We start from the raw sequence: 26,503 nt of genomic DNA, 5'->3' as shown, positions 1-26,503 counted from the left end.
CTTTGGCATGAGGGCAAATAACCAGGGTTTGAGCCAGAGTGATAGGAGGAGGGATGCTAGCCTTCCTAGTAGAAGGTGACCAGACATAGAAGCATCCAGGATCCAATAGGTGAGGTCAGCCGTTAAGTCAACAGCCTCTGAACTCTGTGCCCACAGTCTACAGAGTAACTGAAGACGGGAGAGATGTCATGAGAAAAGAACCCCTTCACCCATTCTTTGGTCAGTAAGTGGTATGGAGGGAAGGAGGATATTTACTTGAGGAGGTGTCACCAAACATCCCAAAAGGTAGCAGAGCTGAGACCATAGATCCTAGAATGACCACATCATTTCAGTGGGCATGCTCTCAAAGCAGAACTTGGTGAATGAGATGAGGTTGTCAGGGAAACGTCTAGAAGGTCAGGTTCAGGAAGGAAAGGATTTGGAAGAAGCAACTGCCTTCTGCCCTGGAAGTGACATGCAGATCATCTTCTGAGACTAGGAGGACACAGAAACCTTTAATGGGCACACGGGTGGCAGGGTTCAGGTGGGACTCTGGGATGGGAGGAACCCAGGTTAAGCCGTCAGTCATTGTAAGGCTGGAAAGTAGAATATAGAATATACTTCCATCCCAATAGCCTGTGAAAACCAATCGCTGTTCTTATCAGGAATTTTAATTAGAATCAAGGCCTGTTTTTGTATCTTGGTTCCTTATAGTTTTCTGGGCAGGTCCCAGCTACACAGGGGAGAAGACCCTGAGATGCAGTGGAGGGCACTCCCTGGCCACCTGAGATTGTGTTGTGTAGCCTGATGCCATTTGCTCCTGTGGCTGTTGTGCTTGCGGATGATGGGTCTTGTCTTGTGTGTTCAGCCTCTAACCAATCTGATTACCTTCCTCCACTGGGGCTGATAATGAAGGGTGGTGCCTGAGAAATTAAGTTGCTCTCCCTGGCGGCTTCTTCTGAAGAGGGCCTGGCTGTGTGGAAGAGGCCAGAGTTGGGTGGAAGGAGTAAGAGGGATAGAGAGGGGAGAGACAAGTGCCCAACTCAGTGAGGCCAGCTCAGCAGGTCTCATCTGCCCCACAGGATCCGGAGGGCCTGCCATTACATTGTGAACCTGCGCTACTTTGAGATGTGCATCCTCCTGGTGATCGCAGCCAGCAGCATTGCCCTGGCCGCGGAGGACCCTGTCCTGACCAACTCGGAGCGCAACAAAGTAGGTGTACGGGGGCCATTTGCTGATCTCTGTGGTTCTCTGGGACCTGCCCCATCCCTACCCCTCTCCTCCAGCTGCAATTGGAGGTGAGCCAAGATTGGCAGGAGGGTTGCTGGGGAATGAGAAAACATGGAGAAATTTCCCACTCCTGTTTCTCAGAAGTATGACCATTCCAGAGAAGCCCTTCACAATCCCCCAACCATACTGTATGCCTTTATGCTGCAGCTGTGGGTCTTCACCCAGAACCAGCCAGGGCTTGAGATGGGGCCTGCAGCTACCTGCAGGCTCAGGGGGATCTGACAGAGTCTAGATTGATGCACACACAAAGCGGGAGCTACAGCTTTATCACAGGGGGTTGAGATATCCCTGGGATCCCACGAGTGTATGTCAGGAGATCTGAGGGTGGCAAGCAGGGGAGGGACTGTCAATGATTCCAGATCCGAAATCAGAACCAGAGCAAGTTTTGTGGGAGAAATTCAGACCCAAAATGTTATGTTCTGGCCAAAGAGAGGAAATGGTCAAGGACTGGCCACTGGGCCACGTGGCTCCAGCAGGCTTCAGGGCCCTCTTGTCACTACCTCCACCTCAATTCAACAGCGGTTGTAATTCCACACACCTTTGTTCTTGGGGGGAGTGGTGGGAGCCAGGGTGGTTGTGCAGGACTGAAGTGTATATGTACCCTGGTGGCCTATGTGCTCCTCTTCCCTCTCCCTGTGTCTTACAGGTCCTGAGGTATTTCGACTATGTGTTCACGGGTGTGTTCACCTTTGAAATGGTTATAAAGGTAAAAATCCTCCTGAGAAAACCTGGGCTCCAGGGTTTGGATGGGTCGCCTGTCTGCTCCTTGAGTTTAGGGTCTTTCCCCAATGATGCCATATAGTAGCTCATGACAGAGCCTTAGGAGAGTCTTTGCTGATTCCTTCACTCATCTCTGAATCCTGAGGACATCTGTGTCAGCGAGACATACCTATGTAGCTGTCTTTGGGCTGTACAAACCTGTACATGTGGCCCGAGTAGTGGGAAGACAGTGTGTAGACAGGTGAACTTGAGTGAACTCTCCCCTCTGCCCAGTGTACTTCCTAGATTGAGCCTGGGCAGGTGCCAAGGCAAAGGGTCAGGTAGAGGTGAGATTTCCTGGACTCCGTCCAATCCTAGGTCTACTCCCTTCAATCACCATGATATCCCCCACCCCCACATGCCTATCTTGTTCCCAGTCTCTCATCTGGGTTTTACCTACCTGTGCATATGTGGCAAGGTCTGGAGCTCTGGGCCACAAAGAACAGGAATCTAGTTCCATACCATGTGGCTAAGAGAAAGGAGCCTCAGCGATCACCATTACCTGGAGCGAGCCTGTTGGACACCCACTCTTGCTCCTCAGGTCTCAGGGTAGGGTTGGTTGAGGAGATGGTGGCAGTAGAGGCACTGCCATGATGAGCCAAAGCTCACGACTGTCATCCGCCCTTGCTGAGCTCACCTGTGGTTGTTTATACCCTTGTCCTGCAGATGATAGACCAGGGCTTGATCCTGCAGGATGGGTCCTATTTCCGAGACCTCTGGAACATCTTGGACTTTGTGGTGGTGGTTGGTGCATTGGTGGCCTTTGCTCTGGCGTAAGTGGCTTGATTCCTAATTTGTTCCCTTTTCTTCCCCCTCTTCCTGGAGACTCTGGTTGATTCAAGGCCTTCTCCGTGGCCAGCCTGAGAAATGAAACAGTGGGTCCAAAGACTGCTGCCCCAGGAATCTGCTTACCACTTGTCCTCCACTGACCTCCTAAGGGCTTCACAGCTTCAGCTCATGTGACCTTAATACTCCTGCTTCCCCTGTCCTGCCAGAAAGCATCAGGAGGCAGAAGTCAGAGGCCCCAGCACATGAGGAGCTCAGGGTGTTGGCAATGCCTCCATGCACCTAGAAGCAGACCCAAGGACAGCAGATGTGTCTTTTCATTCTTCAGCCTATCAAAGGAACAGCTCAAAAGAAGGATGCAGAGGGAGAGCAGTTTGTGTTTCCAGAGTCCTGTGCACAGGGAAGTTTTTGCCCTTGAGTAGGGGTAACCAAGAACTAGTGCAGGGACATAAAGATCATATGGATATGTTTCGTCTCCAGACATCACGACTTTCCAAACTCTCCTGACTACACACTTAAGAAGATGGTCTTAAGCCATTCAGGTGACTAAACCATGTTCATTTCATTTGGGGGACTTTCTCCCCCACACACATTGATACTACTGTAGCAGGTTTTCAATCATATTCTCATATTTTCTGAGGAACTCAGCCAATGGAGGGGGCTCTCCTAGCCCTCTACTATCCCTATTCTAGCTAAGAAATAGGGATACTGTTGGGGCATTTTGGAAACCAGGTGTTAGGAAGGCCCTAGCAGGACTGATGACAGCCTCTGAGCTCTGTCCATACCTTGTCCTATGGAGAGCAGCTTCTGTCTCTTCCAGGTGACACAGTAGAATTCCCTGAGCCATCCTTCCAGCCTCTTTAAGTAGGAGCCACCCCTTCTAAGCAAGGTGAGCTCCACGTTATTTCTGATGAAACAGAAGGAAGCTCAGCAGCATGAGGGAAGGGACAAGGTGTCTCCATAGGTTTCCTCTTTGCAGGCCTAAGCTGTTAGGAGGTCAGTCATCCCTCCTCCCTGCAAACACAACCAGCTTCCATTCCTTATCCATCCTGGCAGGAGAAAAAAGGTGGGGTGAAGCTCAGAAGCATGCTCAGAAGAATGCTTCCCAAGTAGGTGCACTCTGTCTGCAGGAGAGGGGAGAGCTCCCCAGCTGTGCTAAGAGTCGAAGCTCATCCAGAACCAGAAAGGACTGCTGCAGCAGCCACTGAGACCCTCCAAAAGAGAGCGTGGTTGAGTATGACTCTGAGATTGGCTGGCGGTCAGGATAAGTCTGGTGTGCCTTGTCCACTTGTGCTCTAGTGTAGTAACCCCATTGGACTTGGTGGAATTGCCTTTCCCCCTCCCAAAAGGAAACTTTAATTAGACACGCGTGAACTGTTCCCAAGGAAATTTCACACAAGTATCACAGGTTCTCCCAGCAGTGTCAAAACGCCCAGGTCTTCCTTGTCTCTCTTGGGAAGATATGTTAGTCTACCTTTGTCCTAAGGTAGCCCACCTTATTTTTGTTTAGAGATAAATAAAATATTACCCTTGAGTTCTCAAAAGGTCAAGTTACCTTCTAATTCTATCAGTTCATTTGCATGCATTATTCCCCATGTAATTCTCTCATTTTGACTCGGTAGAATAGTTTCTTTGGATAAAGGGTGAAGAGAGAACAGCTAAAGGAAAGAACTCAAAGGAACTTGAGGAAGAATAGTGTTCACTGGGGTGGCGGGAAAGGTGTGGGCTGTGGAGTCGGGCAGAGCCTAGTTTGAAGATCAGCCCCTCTCCCTTCCAGCTGTGTGTCCTTGAACTACACCAAAAATATGAATCCTCCCAACCTCAGTTATCTCAAAAATGGAGACGAGATGTGTGAAGTGTTTAGCACAGGGCCTGGCAGTGTGAGTGATCAGTAAACATTAATTCTCTGCTTTATCCTTCTAACTCTCACTTCCTGTCATGAAGTCTGAATATAGGAGCTATGTATGTGATGGTGCATAATACATGTAGATAGTTGAAGATGGACTTGGGCCAGTCCAAGAACTGTGTGACTGTTTCTCACCCATCCGCCCCCACGGGTGTCCTGAGCCTGGTAACCAAGCAGGTGTGTCGGTGCCCGTGGGCGGCAGGTTAGAGGTGCAATTTAGAAGTCCCTGTGTGCTTTCCCTCTGCACAGTCCAGCTGTCTTTCCTCGGGCTCAGAGTTACAACGATGTGCTGTAGGCTTGTCATCTGTCTTGTTCTTTCTCTGTGCTCTTTGAAACATGGCAGTGGTGGCTTTAGTGCTGGTGGCAGGGGAAGCCTTAACAGCCCTGGACCTGAAGGCTCTCTCTTGGTCCTCAGACCAGATACAGTGCAGAGAACTCCAGAAAGCCCCTGGGTTAGGGTCCCTGCTTATGTGATGGATTGACAGTTATGATCCATCACTTGCTTTTAGTGATGTCACTTCTCGAACTTTCTCTTCATTTCTCCCCAAAATGCCGCTGGTCTTGCCCACCCTTCTCCATACACTCTGTCATCATCCTTCCAAGCTTGCCATGCCTAGTCCCTCTCCCTTTTCTCTGCTCATGAAGCAGGCTCCCTGCTCTCCCTTCGTCTGGTTTTTATCACATTTGCTGAAGTCCAGGTAATGCTTTCTCTCACCCATATACCCATGCTTCCTAACTCTGCTCCTTCCCCTTCTCATTAAGGGCACCAGAGAATTCAGCTCTAGCTATCACATTGGTAGGGTTAGCAGGACTCCCACTTGACAGCATCTTGAAGGCATGGTCTGGGGAAGAGAGCCCATGTCTCCCAGCGTCAGGGACTCAGGCCAGCAGGAAGCCAACTGTGGGTTTTCAGTCTCTCTCCTTGTGGTTGTATAACTTTGATCCTCATTGCCCATAGATTTGCCCCACAGAATGTCCACCATTCAGATAACCTTATTCCTGTCCTGGTTTCTTTGTATCCTCCTTGACATTGAACCATGCCTTGCTGAGGCTTCTGCAAAGGCTACTGCTCAGTCAGTTTGAACAACTGATGGAGGTTGCCATGGTAGCACCATTATGTGGCTCCTCAGAAACCAGAGGTGATTTGGCATCCCTTCCACCAATGCCAGCCAGAGCCTTCTCAGAACCCAGTCTGACTCACAAGAGCAGTGTCCCTCACCAAGGGGAGGGAATAGCCTCCAGCTGAATTCTCAAAGAAAGCTGCACTGTCCACCAAGTCCTGTCGCAGAGATCTGCACCTGCCGTCACGTGCTTCCTAAAGCTTATGTGTTTTTTGTATGTAGTTGCTGGAGAGAGGTCACTGTTCTCTGTAGCCACATACATACTAAATTAATTCTTTATAATGTAAACCTGCCAAATTCCATTTGGAAACTTGACTTTTGACGAGAAGAGGGAGGGGATTTGTTATCAGCATGCACGTATCAGTGGATAGGAAAATCAACAGAAAGATACCCACTTTGCATCTCTTCTGTTCTTCTCAGTCTACTTTTACATTATAAAGCATTTATAAGAACACTCGGGTCTCCTCCTAAGCCCAGAGTCTCTGTAGGGAGGTGGGCAGGTTTTGGCAGGGGTTGGGAAGAGCTCTCCCTAATTCCACTGCCCTCACAATACCCCACTTTCTGGGCCATATGGAGACACGTAGTGTTTGCCAACTATAAATGTCCCCAGCTATGCCTTTTCCTCTTTGAGGTTTCAAGAAAAGTCTGGTGAGTGGCTAGGTCTATGAAACCTTTGTCTTTTATTTTTCTTCTTCTGAAAAGGGGGGATTCTTCTGTGTGGTGACTTTTTTTCCTACAAAGAACCAGATACTGCTTCCCTTAATTTCCTGAGATCATGTTGCCATCGCTTCTGCTTCCTGGCCTCCTGGGTGGGAAGGCGGAGATGGTTACGGCCTTGGCATTTCTGGGTACCTGCATATCAGGTGCATTCTTACACTTCAGGGCACCTCACCCCACCCCAAGGCAGCTGCCTGTGGGATAGGTCACGTGACCACCATGCAGGTTGTCTTCTTGAGCCTTACAGGACCCTGCTTGGTGAAGGTGCTGTGTCCACGTGGCTCATGTCTTCCAGGTTTATGAAGGAAGTTGTGCAGGCAGGTAGATAAGGACAGCATCTTAGAGGGGAAGCGCTGGAGAGGCCTGGAATGCCTTGTTTGGGGGACCTTCACCTTCCATTTCCACTGTTCCATGGGATGTCACTTGGCTTGTTCAACTCGCATGGGGAGGTGAGCTGTCCTGAGTTCCATTCTCAGTAGTAAGCTCACAGCCGTGATTGCTTGTTGGCACAGATGTTTTAACAGAAACAGGACTGGCGACTCTGCTCCTCCTTCCTCCCCCACCTGGGACTCACTCTGCACATGCATCAGTCACGTGGGCTCTCTGGCTGCTGATGCCAAAGCTTCCCATGGCTGTTTGCTGTTATGGTAGGGCAAGAGGTGAGGTCAGGACTCCTTGGCACACCAGGGGATCTGGCTCACAGCGCACTTGGCCTTTCATTATTCAGTCCTTGGCTAGAAACCCAAACATGAGTCAATCTGCCTCCTGATGCCAGAAGGAACTGGAGTTCCCACATTAGCTTTTATTACATTCTTTTCATTCAAGTGTGTCACTTTCCTGACACTTGACATTCTGCCCTCATCGCTAAGATGCAGAAGGTCTCTCGAATGCATTCAGAACTAGCCATGGCAGCAGAGCTACTTCCAAATTCATTTAGTGAAACACAGGCACAAGGATTCCAGATTTGGAAGGTCCCGATGCAACCACGTGACATGTTCTTCTGTTCTGGTTTTTGTGGGGGTTTGTGATTTTGATGGTGAGAATGTGCACGCCCAAGAGAGGAGTGAATGATATTCAGAATCGAGATGAGAGTAGAGCTCATGCATGGTGAGCATATAGGGATAAGAGAGCAAATTTTACTGGCGGTCATGCTCCTATTCTCCTGTTTATGTACAAGGCAGCCCCCCCCTGCCCCCGCAAACTTCAAGCTTTTTCTGGGGAACTTCCTTCTTGACAGCCCCTGCTCATAGAACTGAAAGGGAAGTCTCCCAAAGGAAACTGACCACACATTCATTTTGTAGGGGGAGAAAGGTGGACAAAGTCCTAGCTCATGCAAAGAGGACCCATTTACCACAGAGCCAGACAGGCCATTCAGTTCCCCCATTATGGAAGAGAATGAAGGTTTAAAATTGATTTTAGGCATCAGGTAGCCCATTAACTGTGGATTTAGGACACCGGCTGAAAAGGAATTGGAAATTTCCTACAGTGAGCATATAGAATATTGTTCCTTGAGACTCCAGTGTTAAGAGTCACCTCGAGAGTAACTTCATCTAGCTTTGTGCCCAGGCAGGGACTCTAAAGGTGATCAATGCCATGGATTCTTGGGGTGCTATTGCTACATTACATCCTAAATGCCTTAAATGGTTTGGGTGAGACAAAATAGAAGCCACACTGAGGGACTGCCTGAGAGAACATCAGTTCCCAGTCTACCTGCTGTTGGCACCAATCCTCAGCAAGTATGCTTCTTGTGAACACTGGAAAATGTGTTATCTATTGCATGTAATGTTGGTGCTGCTGAGGAGACCTCTTTAGAATTTCACCTTCAGATCTTTATTTTCTGGGCACAAATGCCCAGGTATTTCTCTTTATCCAGAGCACAATCTGGGAGATGGTTGATTATAAACAACATTGCAATCTGTGGCTCCAGAACCAGGCAAAATGAAATGGTCCAATCAGGGACCACAGCTTTATCCACATGGTACCCAGCAACTGATCTAACTAGACCTAGATACAAAAGGTGAGGCTTCACTGCTATGGAAAGAGCCCAGTCCTGCAGGATTAGTGGAAACCCATCACAGTGCCCCCCAGATTTAAAAGTAGGTTTTAGAGTAATTTAGGACAGAAGACTTCGCAAGGGGACTCGAGAAATATCAGCCCATATCATGTGACCAGCCAGCCATCTGCTTAATCTACACTCATAGGGGCACAGCATAGCACTGAATATTAGTCTCCATCTGGGAGAATATATTAGCTGGACTTCAACTGACAAAACCTTCCTTGAAAGATCAGCAGATGGGGGGTCTTTGGGTATGTTTAGAATACAAAGACTTAGAAGAAATACAAATCAGGTCACTGTTTACCAGACTAAATAACAAAACTCCTAGGAGACAGATGCTTCGCTGCCTCCTGCTGCTTCTCAGCACTTGGACAAAAATACATTCCAGTTGGAGTATTGCGATGCGTACTGCAGAGGAGAAAGTTTGCAGAAGGCTCTCCTGAGTGTGTATGAGAAGCTGGTTGAAGTCCACGTGCAGGAAGGACGGGATTATGCACAAGGCACTGGGCATGGAACAAAGATGAGAGGTAACATTGAAATTAAGGTTCTTAGGTGGCCCCAAGAAATTGAGGCATGGGCCAGAAAGAGAAATAATTTCCAGTGGTAGCAACTAAGCAGTAATAAGGTCAAAGTGCTGAATTTAGATTCTTTACCCAAGTAGTGAGCTGGCCTTACGCAAGGTCTAGTGAGACAGGCATTGCCAGTGCAGAAAGGAAAAATTCCTTCCCATTTCCATGAGCACTTTATCACATGACAGTCTTCCTTTACAGGTAAGAAATGAATTTCTGGGAGCTTGACTAGTTTGCCTCTTTGGACTAGCGAATACCAAAGCTGCTGCTTAAGCAACCTCGGTGTGCCAATTTAGAGTTTAGTGTTTTCTCCATTGTACTAAGCTCTCTTCTGCCATGATGTTCTAGTGAGTTTCAACCATTAATCCTTGGAAACTCGGAGCAGTGGCTTGGTATGGCTCTCTCCTTAGCTGCCCCATCCTGTCTAGACCTGCAGGCCAGATGGAGAAGAGCATCCATGAGCTTGTACATCTTGATGTTTCATCTGTCACTATTTCTTCCTGTGAACAGAATCTAGACTCTAAGGGGAGTAAGATAGCTTAGTGTTTGAGCTCAGAAATGGCTGGTTCCTTTTCCTGTGCCCTTCTTTGATTGAAACCCTCCAATAGTTCCCATTTGAAAGGTGTCATTACATCACACAGAGCTTAGGTTTGAGTCAGGAAGCTTAGGTCTGAATTCCAGTACTATTAATTATTAGCTGATTTAACGCTCTGAACTACTTTATTGTAAATATAAATTTAAAATTACTATCTTTTGGTCCTGTGAGAATTGAATAAGAAAAAATATATTTAGAGTTCAAAACAGTACCAAACACTTAAGTTGTATAATAAATGGTAGTTATTATTGCCTACCAAATTGTAGTCCCAATTCTTTAGCAAGACACTTGAGGCCCCTCCCAGCATGACCCTTTCTCCTGTCTCACATTCCTGCAAGCTCAGCCCTTCCCAGGATTAGAGATTCCTGCAGATCCCTGTGTTCTTGCTTCCTGGGCTCATGGAGGAAGCCTTGACACTTAGTGAAGGGCTCTTCAGATCCCGATGTCCCACTCTGCCCCATGGAAGGAGAGTGAGTTCTTAGCAGAAATCAACTTAAGTGTGTGTATCCTTGGAGAAAAGGACCTGGGAACCAGAGAGCAAGATGACAGTGAATGACAAATGATTACACATGACAGATCTGGAGGGCAACTTGACAACTGACCTGGAAATTTCTTGTCTTTTCTGATGAGACATAAGAGAAATGTTGTTGTGTTTTCCCCCCACTCTTCTGGAGAGCAGCCAGGAACTTACTAGATAAGTAGGAAATAAGTGGTAAAATGTGTGTCCCCATTGAGTCCCAATTTAGGTGGGATCAGTACATCCTAGTGTGTGGAATTATCCTCAAATCGTATCATTAGAGTCAATTATTAAACCTGTTAAAATTCCATTAATTACTAGGCAATATGAAAAAAATTATAGTATTATCAAATGATTATTTAGGTGACTCATAACACATGAATTATTTCTTAAAGAGTATGCTTCAATTAAAGTGCAAAAAGAGTTTGTCCTCTTAGCTGGGTGAAACACCTCCATTGCAACTTGTTGGCTTCCATAATGGATTTCGGAGAGGTGTTTTAGTCTAGTCCATGTGTAAATTATATTTTAATTAATGAAAAAATGTTGAGGCTTTTCATGACTCTGGCTTTGTTATCTAGCTATTCCAATGGCAATTCTCAAGTTGGTGCTAACCCTATCTTAACAAAAGACAGGATGCAAGTATGTTTTCTGTATCATTCAAAATCATAGCTATTTTTTTTTAAATTTGTTTTTTGCTGGGGATTGAATCTAGGGCTTCACACACACTACAAAATCATTGCTTTTCAGTGGCTGTTGTGTAGAAAGGGACATTTGAAAGCTGTGCAGAGCATTGATAATCTTTATTTCTCTTTTGCCCATGTTTGCTGCTCCTGATTAAGTCTCTGGGAGTCTGAATGGGACAACCCCCCCCCCCCCCCGCAGTAGTTTGGTAGACACACTCGGCTCTCAATGTACCAAGGAATCCCCTTTTCCAAAACGGGAGACAATATAGTGGTTAGAAACCCTTTTTGTTCCATATCATAATATTTTACTAGGATTTGGCAGGGTTGGGGGAGGCTAAGTATAAAGAGCAAATTTTGTACTTTATCCAGGTGGTATGGAAGGTGTAAGAAATATTGGGCCTTCCTACCTTAGATGGTTCTGGTGTGGAGCAATTCAAATGCTGCTGAATATAAAGGTCTCTGAGGTATGGGCCTGGGCTGAGCAGGAGGTGTATGGGATCTAGACTAGCTGCCTGGGTATGGGTGCCCCACCCTGCTCCTACATCCTGAGAATGTGGGAGACTGTCCCCTAGTTTTTCCTCAAGACATGTAGCCAGAGGAAAGAAGAGTGACTTATGTTGTCATTTGGTTAATTTTTAATCAAACAATTCTGTGTCACCCATGGCAGCTTACAAGTACACTTAGTTGTGTGTGTATGCACTTGAGGTCCCTTGTCTACTAGATTAGGTAAATTCTAAGATTAGCCACCTCATTTGTTCCAGCACCTGGAACAGTGCCTGACATAGGTGAAGGACTCCATAGATGCTTGTTATATGAAAGAATAAAGTTGTGTTTCACTGACCTACTGATGCCCAACCTCGCTTGAGGAGATGCCATTACAACTCAAGGAAAGATATTTCTGTCTTCTAAACATTTGGAGGTTATCACATAAATATTTAAGTTTATAAGGCCTTAAGTTTAATTCCCAGATCTCTATTCATTTGGCATTTATAGTGAAAATTAATGTATTGTTGAATATGGAATCACTGATGAGATAAAATGGACATTAGAAGTCTGTTTGTGACATATATCCCCCCCAAAAAATATCCTAATAAAATATCATGGTTTGGAACAAAAGAGGTTTCTAACCAGTCTGTATGCCTCTTGTTTGGGAAACTGGGATTCTTGGTTCCCTTTAACGTCTAGAGCTGAGTGTGTCTACCAAACTGTTGGGGGGCTCTCTGTCTCCTTCAGACTCCCACAGATTTGAGCAGGAGCATCAGTCAGACACAGGCCACAAGTGAAAGATGAAGTCCTTCTAGGCACAGCTACAGACTCTGACTTGAAATGCCTTCAAATGTTTCTGGCCCAGAGCAGGCCTAGCGTGACATATGTGTGGGACATGAGAAAATTAAGGAAGAAAAAGCAACATGCATAGCCACAAGCAGCTAAGACTAAAGCCTGGATTCTGGGCACCCATTCATGGTAGCCAAGCAAGATGGGAAGTCCAGAGATGCATGCTCACCTGTGACTCTGAACTTACCAAATGATCTTATTCAGGGTTCTTCTTCCAGGGGCTTCAGTTTCCCTTGCAAGTAAGTGGGATTCAGAGATCTTTGCTAAATCTCAAATTCAGTGAATCGTTTGACAAAATGAACCAAAACCTGCTGGTACAGAGCTCATTGGTGGGAGCAGGAGCTACAAGCATGACACACACTTGGGTTCAAGTCTCTGCTCTGCAACTAACCCTCTGAATCTCACCTGTAGAATAGGAGTAAAACCTATGTCCTGACATCGTTAGTAAGTTTAAAAAGATTTGCACTAAAAGTGCCTAGTACCAAAAAGCTAAGACAAAGTTCTTATTTCAAAGATACCAGTTTTGATTTTGGTTATTACTGCTTTACCACTAGGTTGCAGAGGATTTTTTTTCTAAAAGTTGCACATTAAATAACTCACAAGGGACAATATAGCACTTGTCAAAAGGTAGATTTGTGTAACCTTGATAAACATGTTGTCCCCCTCTTATTTAGGGGGAAGTGATGTCAGTCATCTGAGCTTTGGAGAGGGGCCAGAGTAGCACTAAAACAGTGGTTGCATGTCCCTCTTCAGATGAAGGCCTTTCTAGGTGTAGCTACATACTCTGACTTGAAATGGAGATAGGGTTTCTAGCCCCAGAGTGCTCGCTCTTCTCTAGCCTGCTTGCTTATAAATTCACTTGAAATGGGAAGCTTGAAAACTACTAAGGAAATGAAAACCAGAGTCCACATTTAGGAAAGTTCAATTAAACTAGGTTCCATGGGATAAAGCACAAACCTGGGATCTGGTGAGTTGGAGGCATTTTCACTAGTGCCTGTGAACGGCCTTTGTCCCTGTGGTCTCTTCCCTTTGCTAACCGTATGGACTCAGCAAGTGCCAAGGCTGTGGGTGGGTCTTGTGTGCCTGCTTCTCCAGTGTCTGTCACGGTAAGGGTTTCTCTTCTCCACGGAATTTTTTAACTGTCTTCTTTCTCCCCTTCACCCTTTAAAACTGCTTTCTGATTGGATCCTCCATAGGAACGCTTTGGGGTAAATATGTTTGATTTTCTTTGAATTAAAAATGGGGAGTGGTTGGAGGAGGAAGAAACTATGGGTGGGAGGGGAGGAGCTGACCCACTGAGAAAGGAGTGGGGAGTTTCTGTTGATATCCAAAAGACCAAAACAAACAAACAAAAAAGTTGCCACACCTTACTGGGAAAGGGCTATTCTTATTGGTTTGGGTAGTATTTGACTCTTATATCATCTCTTTTAAATATGTAGAGAGGTGGTCCTAATAGAGCAAAAGAACTTATAAAATAAACCAATGACCCTGAATGCTAAGTGATATCAATAGGATACTTTTGGATTGCTTATATTTAAGTTTGAATAAAAATGACTTGTAGGTTGTGGTCTCTTAAGACCATTAAGAGAATGTTAAAGTTAATATTCTGGTCAAAATTGGCAAGCTTGGTTTAGGTTAAATGTCTTCTTATCTTGCCTTCTATGAAGTATGGAGAAGCTATTATCTGAGGGTGGGTATGGCAGAGGGAAATGCAGGTAGGAACTTTTGTAGTTCTCACCTGATGTTCTGGGTTCCCTTTCCTCCAATAATTGTTATAATCTGAACCAACATTAGGAGAGCGTCAGAGCCCAACCTCACTGTTTAGAGTCTTGTTTTCCACCATCTGCAGGTTTTACAAATTGCAGTTATTTTAATTGAATACAAAGATCTCAGGGGATGAGCAGGAAGGAAAGAGGAATGCAAGTTAAGCTTATTCATTTCATTCCTAGAAATAAAAAGTGTTTTCTCTATTAGCAAACATTTCTAAGAGGCTGAACAGGGAGGGTCATTAGCTGTAGGGCATCAATAGAAGTGGGCAGGGCCTGCTCCAGCAGGGTGGCTCTGTGAAGCCTGTGCTAGATACAGAGTGTCTGAAATGGAAGGGACTGTGGGAAAAGCCAGCCACGCAGAGATAATTGAAGTGTGAGACAAGGTCTGGGCAAGAAGCCTGCATGATATACCTTCTCTGGAGCAAGAAGCCTTCCCAGCAAGGGTGTCCGTTCCCTGCAGAGATGGTAAACCTAGACTGAGTCAAGTCCCCTCTTGAACCTGCTATGGAGAGGCACTGGACTAGTCAAGCAGGGAGGCCACGTGGGCCACTGGTCATGCTCCCTAGTTGATGCACCTTCTATCTTCAATGGCCACCATGATAATGAGCAGCATTAGGCTGGCTTTAAGGGGAGGATGTGCTTCAGATGTGTAAGAATGTGGGTGTGTGTTCCTGTATATGTCCCCGGAAGCTCCTTGACGTATGATGGAGTTGTGTCCTGGTAAACCCATCAAAAACTTAAAATATTGTAAGTTGCAAGTGTATTTAATATATCTAATCTATTGAACATCATAGTTCAGCAACATAGTTTGTTCATCTATAGAGTATCAGGCCTTTACCCTCCTGATCTTTGTGGCTTGATGGGGAGCTGTGTCTGCCCAGTAGTTCAAGAAAGTATTGTACGGCATAACATTAGCCAAGGAAAAATGTCAAAATTTGAAGTACAGTTTCTACTGAATGCATATCACTTTTACAACATGATAAAGTTAAAAAATCATTAAGTTGACCCATTGTAGGTGGGGGACCATCTGTACATGGATGTGCCTGTGTGGGCGGATGTGCACAAAGAGGAGTGATTTGAGAATATTCATGAAACATTTTTTTTGTGTGGAGTTTCTCTGAAGAAGTCAACAATTGACCTAACTGCTGGCTTCTTGACTACATCTCTCCCCTTTGCCCTGTTTTTATTAATGCAATAGTGTGACTGTCATTTTTATTTCTCCTCTGGCTGTATGATTCCCTGCGGGCCTCTCTCCTACAGATCCAACAAGGGGCGGGACATCAAGACCATCAAGTCTCTGCGGGTGCTCCGAGTTCTGAGGCCACTGAAAACTATCAAGCGTCTGCCCAAGCTCAAGGTAATGTTTTCAGTTTGTTTCTGTACAGTTTCCATCTCCTATCTTCTCTTTCTGGCCATGGCCAGATAGCTTTTGGAGAATTCATTCCAGGTATATTACTTTCTTGTGGGTTCATTTGCCTGACCTAAAGGTTTAGTTGCAAAGGAAAATAACCTCCAAAGAAATCGATAAGGGGGGGCTTCACCTCTAGAGCCCAGACCTGGATAGCATCTTATACTCTCTGGTGTGGCATGTCATCCAGGAAGAAGCCTGTGTGCCTTTGTCCTGGAGCTTCCTGTGTCATTAAAATGGACCTAGAATACCATAACGCAAGTTGTGGGAGCCCTTTGCTCCTGTTGTGCGAGGCATGCTGGGAGAGGCTCCCTCACCTGGGATATTTCCTTTATTCATAATTTTAGAGGAGGAAAGGATCTTCTATCCTTAACCTTTCACATTTTTGAGGCACAGATAAGTCCATAATGTGTCCAAATACATTATTCTGTATTTTTGGCAGATGCAGAAAGAAATGGGATAAATGAGTTCTACCCAGACCTAGATTTTAATAGGCATCATACCAGATTCTTCCTTGCCTTGCCCCGTACCCACCTTCGTAAGCCTTCCTGCCTCTCAGGGTGTGCTTGACCATTCAGGTTTGCTGGCCTGTTGAACTTGCAGCACTCCCTGGTGCTGCCATGTGAATTGTTGCTGATGGAAGCTAAGGTACCACGGAAGAGAAGTTCTCCTGTCCTGAATTCCTGTGAATTCTTGGCTCCCAGCTGGTAGCTTGCAGTCCTGCTGCTGCCACCCAGGACACACAGCCAGTGGAACCAGCCTCAATACCAGGGCAAGCCCCATCTTCACGTGCTACACCAGAATGCTTCCCTGTGTCAGATCACCTGGATGAAAATACAGATCCTTGGGCCACCCTAGGATAGTAAAGCCAGGCTGTCTAGAAGAGGAGCTTGGAACTAGGCCTCCTAAACCCCATTCCCCAGGTGACTTTTCAGTAGCACAGTTTGAGGACTCTTGATGTGAAAAAAGAATCTACATGAGTGCCAGGCTCAGCTCAGAGACTTAAGAGCTCTGTGGTCCACAGCAAACAGCTTAGTCCTGAACCGTCTTCCAGTCAGACAATGGAAAAGCTTTGTAATAACACGTTTAGTGGTGTAGATGAATGAGCTGACGTGAGTGGTCCTGCAAGAAAACCCAACAATTCTTCTGGCCTGCCTGGGCCTGTTCTCTGAGAGGACAAAGCTTCACTTTCTCCCTGTCCCAATTCCTGATTCCTTCTGGGTTCTTATAACCTCTGAAGCTCCCTATATTTCCCCCCAAACCCTGTTGATCTCGGAGCTCTGCTGCTTTATTCCTTCTGCTCTACAAAGTAGAGGTAAAACAAGCTGGGTTTACCAAAAGCAAAGGATGGATGGATAGACAGACAGACAGATGGAAAGAAGGAGGAAAGTTCCTTTGGAAAGGCCCAGAACTGCCTGGGCCCAGAGCCTTGAACAGTGTGTGGACTCCCAGCCAGAAACACTTATTTCTCCAAAGGAAGTGGCTTTGTGGCTGCTTTCCTCCCTGCTCCCCGCCTCCCCTGCCTTCCCTTCTGGAGCAGGACCTTCCACACACCCTGTTAGTTGTCCTTTCCCACCAGCACAGCAATTGGCCTGGGCTTGTGCCCATAAGTACCCATTCCTCTGTGCTCCTTGCCCAGGCTGCCTGGGGCCCCAACCATGTTAGCGGCACCCAGGCTCCTGTGAGTCCTGAGGAGCATGCACATGGTTAGAAGAGATTAGTTAACAAGCTGGAGAAGGTGACCCAGCCTTAGTTAATTCCATTAAATGAGAGAGTGCTGTTTCCTGGCTTTGCAGTGATAACCTAAGGGAGACGTGGGTGGCTCTGATGCTTCCACAAGGTTGCGTGTCACTCACATTCCCCGCAGTGCTGAGCTAATTAAACCAGCAGTGCTTTACCCAGTGCTGCGAAGAAGAAACCACACAAATGGGCAACTGGGGCTAGACTCTCTCCAGTGAGCTAAACCTGAAGACCTAGAAAACATCCTAAATGTGTTGAACTCCCAGGAAATTCCTCACATCTTAGGACCCAGAAGGGAAGACCTGTTATGTTTTAACTGAAGTGCATGTCCCTGGTTCTATTCACCCAGCCTACCCAGTTTTGGTCCATGCTGCATCATGTCTGTTAATCTTCATCCCCAATCCAACCAGCTTCAAGGCAGAAGATGTTTACATGAAGTGTTGAACATGCTCAGAGCAAATATCTGAACTTATGGCAAAGTACCATTGAAGAGATCAAAGATGAGAATGTGGTATTACTGCATTCTCCATTTAGAAAGGGTGAAAATAAGATGTAGTCAGTATATAAATAAATCCATAGACGTTGCCTCATGTGCATACGGTCAGGGACAGCAATTTAATGGCTAAAATGGGCTGAATTATTTCAAAAATCCAACATTAAACTTCTTTACACTGAGAATCCGACTAGAATCCCAAAACCAACCACCTCCTGATGCTTTCTGTCATCAGGTTTGGGTTTGCTGCTTTGGGTTTGTTTTCAGACTCAGAGCATGTGTTCCTGTCCCAGGTGGCAGTTCCATGCCACCATGACCAACACGGATGCCAGCTCTTAATCCACATCTCTTGGGGTGTTCTCTCAGTGCTGCTGGGTGGTGGTGATGTGGCCACCTCAGCTCCGGGCAGGTACATGGGCTATCAAGCTACTCACATACCAGGGCCCTTTGCTGTCCACAGGCAGTGTTCGACTGTGTGGTGACCTCCTTGAAGAATGTCTTCAACATACTCATCGTCTACAAGCTCTTCATGTTCATCTTTGCTGTCATCGCAGTTCAGCTCTTCAAGGGAAAGTTCTTTTATTGCACAGACAGTTCCAAGGACACAGAGAAGGAGTGCATGTGAGTTCCAACAGCACATACCACTTACTTTTTGCTATAGCATGTCCTGATGAGACCTTCACCATCCTCCACAGTGGACTCTGTCTCCTTTCTCTCAGTTGAAAGATAAAATAGGAAGTTGGTTAACTATTCTGAGTACCTCTTGTGTGAAACATGGTAAAAGACATTTTGCATTATTTTTCATTTTAAATCCTTTTAATGACCTGTTGAGATGGGTTTTATTTGCATATTATGGAGGTAGAAACAGATTCAAAATTTAAGTTGCTCAGCATTACTAGTAAAGGGTTAGAATTTAATCCCAAATCTATTGGGATCCTGTTTTTATCCCATGGTAACACCCGCCTTTAATAAAATTCCTTCTTTGCATTTCTGTTATGAAGATTGTTCCCTCACATTCTTGAAGTCTGTAGAATCTTCCAATTCTTTCATGAGTTATAGTGAAAATGACCTATTTTATTTCTACTCTGGTTTTAGAGGCAATTACGTAGACCATGAAAAAAACAAGATGGAGGTGAAGGGCCGGGAATGGAAGCGCCATGAATTCCACTACGACAACATCATCTGGGCCCTGCTGACCCTATTCACGGTCTCCACAGGGGAAGGATGGCCTCAGTGAGTGAGGAGCTGCAGTTGGTTCAGTTGAGAAGCTGATTCAAGATGAACAAGTCTAACCCTTTGTTATTGTACCAGGGAAAGGAAGTGGTTATGAGTGGGTGAGATAAGAGGGGAAGAAGGAAAATCCTTCAGGCAGAGAGTTGGGACAGCAAAGCCAGGGAAATATTTGAAACTCTTGTTTTAGCCAATTATTAAGGAATTGAGTGGAGACATTTGACTTCTGTAAAACCAATGAGTTTTCATCAGCTCTCCACTGTCAGGAGACTTCCTGGGGCCTATTTTAGACAGTTTATCTACCAAGTTGGCTTTGAACTTGGGAGCCTGAGGATGGAGGAATAGGATGAATTAGTAGAACCCACAGACTCTTCCTGTGATCTTCTGAAGACGACAACAACAGGGCTGGTTCTTATGCTGCCCTTAGCTCAAGGCTAGTTTCTCAGAGACTTGTGCTACTTCGTGGTGACAGAATACTCCGGTTGTCAAGAAAAAGTCAAATGGCAATCCAGAAGCCTTCTGATATTGAATATGACAACCTAAACCTTAAAATTATGTCATTCTGTTCATCAACATTTCCAGACATTGGAAGTAAATGGAAAAGGACTAGAAAAAGTAATGGGGTAGGGTGCCCATCATTCTTCAACTTGCTTAATGACCCCCCCCCCCAAAAAAAAAATTAATGGAGGAACTACAAAGCCAAATAGTTCCAGTAAAAAATACAAAAGTCAGAGCAACTCCTGATGAAGCCCAGACTGTCATCCAAACATTAGTGTGCCCTCTTTCTGTCCCCACAGGGTTCTGCAGCATTCCGTAGACGTGACAGAGGAAGACCGAGGCCCAAGCCGCAGCAACCGCATGGAGATGTCCATCTTTTACGTGGTCTACTTTGTGGTCTTCCCTTTCTTCTTTGTTAATATATTCGTGGCTCTCATCATCATCACCTTCCAGGAACAGGGAGACAAGATGATGGAGGAGTGCAGCCTGGAGAAGAACGAGGTAACCACAGGTTGTCTGCAGCCCAGCATGGCAGGGTCTTCAGACAGAACTCTCTGGACCATCGGGATTGGAGGGAAATATTGTAGTTTTCTAACTTTATTATGGGGTTATAGAGAAGATCATTAAATAAACAGTCTAGAAGGAAAAGATGTTTGCCATAATTACGATATTAAGATATTTGCTTGTCTGGTATGTATTTGCTCTAAGGGTAGGAACATGTCTCATGACTATTTTTCCAGAAGTAAGCATAGTTTGGGCACATTATGGGGTTTCATAGTTGGTGGTGGTGTTGCTTCACAATGGAACTGAACTAGAATCTGTCAGGGACTATAAAATGTGATGCATAGGCAGATATAGGTTGAGTATTTCTAATCCAAACGTCCCCAAAACTGCAGAACTCAAAACTTCTTGCAGCAAAGTGATTGTATAGGTGGGAAATTCCACACCACAAAATGTTGAAAATTATGAACAATATTATATAAAATTAACTTCAGACTATGTGTCTGAGGCATCTAAAGGTTTGGTCATAGGTATATGCAAATATTCCAAAATCCAGAAAAAATCTGAAATCCCAGACATTTCTGGTCTCATGAATTTTATTTGATTTTGGGTAGCAGGAATTGAATCTAGGGGTGCTTAACCACATCCCCAACCCTTTTTATTTTTTATTTTGTGGCAGTGGCTAAGGCTGGCCTTTAACTTGCAATCCTCCTGCCTCAGCCTCCCAAGTCACTGGGATTATGGGTGTGCAGCCCCGTGCCTGGCCTGCATTTTAGACAGGAGATTCTCAACCTGTAGAATTTCACTTCTAAGGGCATCAGGGAATGCTTTCTGCCTACATATCTCACCTACACACTGTATAAAAGGACTTTAGTGACAACCACTAAGTCCCGCCCCATGTGACAGACTGTCTCCAGTTTTACAAACACATTTCGGATGACTTCTTGCCTGTAGTTTTGTCCAGATGATCCCTGTTGCTGTTTTTGCTTTCCTGTCATCCTGCCCTTTTATCCCTGGGTTGTCCTCTGCTAACTGGCTGACAGAGAGGCCACCACTGGGCAAGGCTTAGGGGCTCTGAGCGTAGACTAATAACTGACCTTTCTGCAGCGGGCATGCATCGACTTCGCCATCAGCGCCAAGCCTCTCACCCGCTACATGCCACAGAACAGGCACACCTTCCAGTATCGCGTGTGGCACTTCGTGGTGTCTCCTTCCTTTGAGTACACCATCATGGCCATGATCGCCTTGAACACTGTGGTGCTGATGATGAAGGTGAGAGGAAGGTGAAGCCAGTGACTCCTCCTCCCCAAAGATCCGTGCATGCCCAGAGGCCCCAGGAAAGCACCCAGCATAGCAGCCCGTGCCCCTTGACCCATGCTTCCACTGTGGGGTCTCATTTTAATCTCGCCTCATTAGACATCCCAGCCTCTTGGACTCCATGGCTCCATTGGCAAATGCAGTGCCACATACCCTAGTGGTCCCAGGGCTCCTAAGACCTTGTAGTGGGACTCGGCCACCAACCAGGGTGGAAAATGCCCTTCAGACCCCGAGGGGTTTAAAGGCGAGAGATTGCTCCTATTTAACACTAACTGGTAAAGCACCCAACCATGGGGAGTGATTCTGCCCTGCCACCTTCATCTCTAGGCAGACCTCTGGTTTTGCCATGAAGAGTCCGAGAGGACACGGGATTGTTTTGCTCCATTTGCTGCACGAGATATGTAATTCTCTCTAGCACTCAATGTCTATCTCATTCCCTGAACCATGCACAGTTTTCCCAAAGGCAGGTTGAGAGAGGGCTGGACTCAGTGACATGCGTGACCCCCCCCCATGTTAAGGCTTTGACTCTGTCTGTCTTCTCTCCTTGGCAGTACTACTCTGCTCCCTGTACCTATGAACTGGCCCTCAAGTACTTGAATATCGCCTTCACCATGGTGTTTTCCCTGGAATGTGTCCTAAAGATCATCGCTTTTGGCTTCTTGGTATGTCACTCAATCAATCCCAGCATTAGGCTTGTCTTCTCTTCCATTTGGGGACATTCCCAAAGTTTGTTGGAAGAGGGGTGGTTACTGCCATTCCAGAAATTGTTCACACACCTGCCCACCGAATTGTGGGCTCGTTTTGACTCCTCAGTTAAACTGCCTAAGAGACGAGGTGATGGGGGGAGGTTGTGGGGGACAGGGTCAGGCAGGCATCTCCCCAGGTCCATATCTACCTAACCATCTGCCCTGGCCCTGTCAAATTCTGTCAGCAGACAAAGGGGGGCCATTTGGGTTTTACTAGAACTGCAACTTATGTATAATGATGCATGGCGAAGATTAGACTAATAAACCTTGAGTGCTTATTCACTGGCAAAAGGTATAAGAATTTTATGACTCAAATGGAAAAATACCTGCCCCTCATAACCCCTTACATAGCAAATAACAGATTTACCTATTAGTCCTCCTCTCAGTAGCATAAAGAGTAATTTCTGCCAAAGAAGATAAATGCTTATTACTTAGGCTTACAAAGGCCAATGACCTTTAAAGGGTGGGTGGGGGGAGGGTTCTGGAATTGGGTTTGGGGGAGATGGCAGTGAATTTTTCTGGCATGAGCTGTCCTTTTACTTCTCCTCAACTACTAATTATAATTGTTTGTCAAATTCTTGCATCTGCTCTTAAGTGTTAAGAAAACCTGGCCTTTGCTTCCTTGTCCTTTAAACAAAATACCCCCCACACACACCTCCCCATGCCCCACCCCACCCTTCAGCATGCACTAGTTCAGTGGGATGCAGATAAGCCCACTTGACAGCTGCCTCACCTTATTTAGGGTGTGGGCTACCAATTCAAGTTCAAGTTCCGTGTGTATATATGGTTTTCCCTGCAAGAAAGAAAACTTCACTGGGGATCTGAATAAGTGTGTGTGGTAGCAGCTTTAATAGGGACTCTGGGCTGGGTTTGCTCGTTGTCAGTGCTGAATGTGGGGGCTGCTTTTGGTCTCTTTCTGGTTCTTTGAAAAACTATTAATTGGGTTGTTCAGGGAGGAAAGTTGAAGGAAGCCCCTTGGGGGGCTGCACTGTGGTGTACTTGACTCCCTTATTGAGTGTTTTGAGAATTGGGGAAATGAAAAGTTAAAAAGGAACTATTACAGTGTAACCCCAAGTAGGGTGAACTGAGAGAAGCCATCACCACAACAGGGAGAGTTTCTCTATGCATCTTCATGACTTGCATGTAGTATTGACAGTGTCTGTGACTTAGTCCCCAATTATGTGTCTAATTATGGTTAATGCTGAATACATACTCACAGGCTTAATTTGAGGATTTGGCCCTGAGACCCGCCTCCTTCCCACCCTCACCCCTGTGTTCTCATTCATGGTGTAGAGGCGTTCATTCATGCTGCAAAGGCACCACTAGTCCTGATTAACCTTTTATATTGATAGAGTACTCTGGGTTTTCAGAATACCCCAATATATATTATGTTGTCAGATCTTCTCAGTGAGTCTGAAATGGGCATGGCAGATCTCATCATTATGGCCATATTATTATTGTTTTAATTAGGAAATCAAAAAGTTGCCTACATTTTTAAAGATTACATGATAAAATGTTGTAGAATTGGAAAGCAGAGTGGAAATAAAAAGGAAACAAGAAAAAGAGGGAAAGAAGCGACATACCTTATAACTGAATAAAATTAATACATATTCATTTTATCTTCAAAACAGCTATGTTAGATAGGCATTATTATTATATCTATCATAAATAGAAATGTCATTATGAGCATAGCACATAACTGTACTATGTTTTTTTCCCCTTCCTATTGAGAACTTTCACCTTTTCACTTAAAGGAAACATTTTACAATTTCTCTTTGGTATGTCTGGATTGCCAATATCCCTACTTTTGTGCTCTGGGGCCATTACTAAATGAAATAAGGGTTATTGAATACAAGCACTGTAGGTGATCTGATAACTACACAGCAACTATGTGACTAATGGATAGCATATATAGTGTGGGTACACTGGACAAAGGAAATGATTCATGATCTTGGTGGGGTGGAGTGGGATGGTATAATATTTCATCATGCAACTTGGAATGCGGTGCAATGTAAAACTTATGAATTGTTTATTTCTTGAATTTCCCACTGAATATTTTTGGACTACAAGTAACTGAAATAGTGGAAAATGAAACCACACATTGGGGGGGGGGAGTACTGTACTACACTCTCCTATTTTATGCTACAGTATGCTCTTCTGTATTGTAAAACATCCTCAATGGAACCCAAGTCTTCTGGTCCTCTGAACCAAGAATTAGGAGGTTTACCCAGGTTGGAGAATAGGAGAACCCTGAAAATTGAGAAATTCAGAGACCCGACTTGGCTCCACCATCATGAACTTAGTAGCCTAATGGAAAATAAGCTTCCCAGTGAAGCTGTGTGCATCAGTTTCTCCATATGCCCTGGAGGTGCATGTGCCTTTCGAACTGAATCAGCCTGGTTTCTCACACACACAAGCGAGGATAGCAGGAGCTACCTTATTGCCTTAGATACATGGGTGCTCATTAAATGAACTGCTCTCTCTGTACACTCCTTTTCCCTCTATTGCCTCTTTCTTCATTTCCCTTGCCAATCCTTCTACTCAGTACTTTTTGGATATGGGGCATTTATCACCACCTACTTACAAGATCCATGAGAAGAATAAATGAGTCGAAAGAATTCCAAGGGCCTGGAACATATAGTAGGGACTCATTGATGGCAGTCGTGAGACTAGGATGGGGGACATTTCTGCAGTTCCCTGAGAATCTCTTAAGGGAGGTGCTGCCCAGGGTCAAGCATGACCTTTTCAGAGACCTAAGTTTCCTACTGTAAGGAACATAATCCAAGGCCTGTTCACTTGAGCTAAGAGGATCGATGTACAGTCCTCTGTCTGATTAAGGGGAGGGCTGTCTGCTTGGTGGATCTTCCGGATCCTTTCTGCCTCCTTCAGACCACTTATTTTATTGCTGCTTTTTTTTTTTAAACTTGGATACACTTCCTCAAAAAGTGTAACAGCAGAAGAAGAGGGGAAGATGAAGTCTATTCATCTTACTGTCAATGAGTTGCTAATTCAAAAGGGCTCAATGGAATTAGAAGATTGTTTTTTGGCATGTCTGTGACCTGTAGTCGATTATAATGTAGGAGGTGGCTTTTTTTTTTTTTTTTTTGATGACAGAACTGTATTTTTTATAGGGTCACTTGATATAATATTGACAATTTGAAAGTGATGGTTGTGTAATGGTTTTAAATGGTCTCACAGTTATATAATTATTTCCAAACTCACCAAATTGTGCAGATTAAATATGGTGCTTTTAATTTATGAATCATTACCTCGGTCATTTAAAAATAAATATTTGCTAAAAAATTCTTGCATATAGGCTTTTTAGTGACAATTTCAAATAAGGTCTTCAAATAGTGATGGAACTGCTTTCCAAAGGAGAAATTCTCAAATTAGTTAAAAAAAAAAAATAGAATTTCTGGTTAGAAATAGGAAACTGAAGCCAAAGTTAGAATGAACTTGTGCATGAATTGACAAGTTTTAATTCTAAGTGACAAAGTTATATAATGAAAGATGCCTTTTTCCCTTCCTCACTTTTTTATCTCTTTTCCTTTTTCTAATGTTCCTACAACTGATTTCATTTGGCAGAACTATTTCCGAGACACCTGGAATATCTTTGACTTCATCACCGTGATTGGCAGCATCACAGAAATTATCCTGACTGACAGCAAGGTGAATGGCTCAGGAGACCCTTGTCTTTAAGCTTGGCCCTGGAATAGCATTTAAAAAAAATCTCTTCACATTCAGTCCATTTGTAACCCACCAAATAAACTGTGTCCCCCTCTAATTGTTGGGAGTTCACTCCTTCCCTCTTTGGAGTGGTGCTGGATCTCATGGAAATCTTTCCTTGCTTGCATCAAACAGCAGAAACCTAGTGGGGTAAGTGGAACAGGGGATGTCAGAAGAAAGCTGGTATGCAGAGTTCTGCTAGAGTCTCAAAAGAGGCACACTGTCTGTGCCCTCTAAAGCCTTAGACTTGAATAGATTCCCCAAATTTGCTCATTCTAAAGAAGACTTGGAAAGCTCCTTGTAACTCTCTTTGAATACTGCAGGAATTACTAGATCTGCACTTTTAGCACCTAAGTGCAGACTTCAGACCACTTGGTAGAGGCTAGGGAGGCCAGTTTTGACTCAGGTAGGCAGGGATGATTCCCCTGTCCGTCTACGTGGGAGCAGAGGGCAGGCCTGGGAAGGCTTAGAGAGATGGACTCACTGATTGGCCTATCAGCTGCAGCTGGGGTTAACAAAGACTGTGTTCTATTTTGTGGTCTGAATGAGGAATAAATACACAAATACTAGTGCTTAGATTTTTCTAAATGACCATAATGTCCCTAATTGCATGTTTCCTTTTGGTCCACCAGCTGGTGAACACCAGTGGCTTCAATATGAGCTTTCTGAAGCTTTTCCGTGCTGCCCGCCTCATAAAGCTTCTGCGACAGGGCTACACAATACGCATTTTACTTTGGACCTTTGTGCAGTCCTTTAAGGTAA

The 26,503-nt window shown here is 45.1% G+C and overlaps 1 protein-coding gene across 10 annotated transcripts in view; it reads left to right on the top strand.

The window, feature by feature from the left end:
• Cacna1e (calcium voltage-gated channel subunit alpha1 E) overlaps positions 1–26,503 on the top strand; it is a 367,641-nt gene that overhangs the window by 295,992 nt on the left and 45,146 nt on the right. For 7 of the 10 annotated variants that reach the window (XM_048809891.1, XM_015491735.2, XM_015491733.2 and 4 more), the window contains 12 exons: positions 1,062–1,191; positions 1,916–1,975; positions 2,695–2,801; positions 13,510–13,521; positions 15,343–15,439; positions 18,184–18,344; positions 18,819–18,956; positions 19,751–19,952; positions 21,060–21,224; positions 21,821–21,931; positions 25,601–25,684; positions 26,374–26,499. In XM_048809891.1, the coding sequence (XP_048665848.1) occupies positions 1,062–1,191; positions 1,916–1,975; positions 2,695–2,801; positions 13,510–13,521; positions 15,343–15,439; positions 18,184–18,344; positions 18,819–18,956; positions 19,751–19,952; positions 21,060–21,224; positions 21,821–21,931; positions 25,601–25,684; positions 26,374–26,499 (1,393 nt within the window). The remainder of the gene's footprint in view (positions 1–1,061; positions 1,192–1,915; positions 1,976–2,694; positions 2,802–13,509; positions 13,522–15,342; positions 15,440–18,183; positions 18,345–18,818; positions 18,957–19,750; positions 19,953–21,059; positions 21,225–21,820; positions 21,932–25,600; positions 25,685–26,373; positions 26,500–26,503) is intronic. The other 3 variants (XM_048809893.1, XM_048809887.1, XM_048809888.1) reach the window with 1 other exon arrangement.

The sequence above is a fragment of the Marmota marmota genome, unplaced genomic scaffold (assembly GCF_001458135.2).
Source record: "Marmota marmota marmota unplaced genomic scaffold, marMar, whole genome shotgun sequence".
NCBI lineage: Eukaryota > Metazoa > Chordata > Mammalia > Rodentia > Sciuridae > Marmota > Marmota marmota.
Note: the sequence above shows the minus strand (reverse complement) of the source record. Positions and strands in the feature narration are given on the sequence as shown.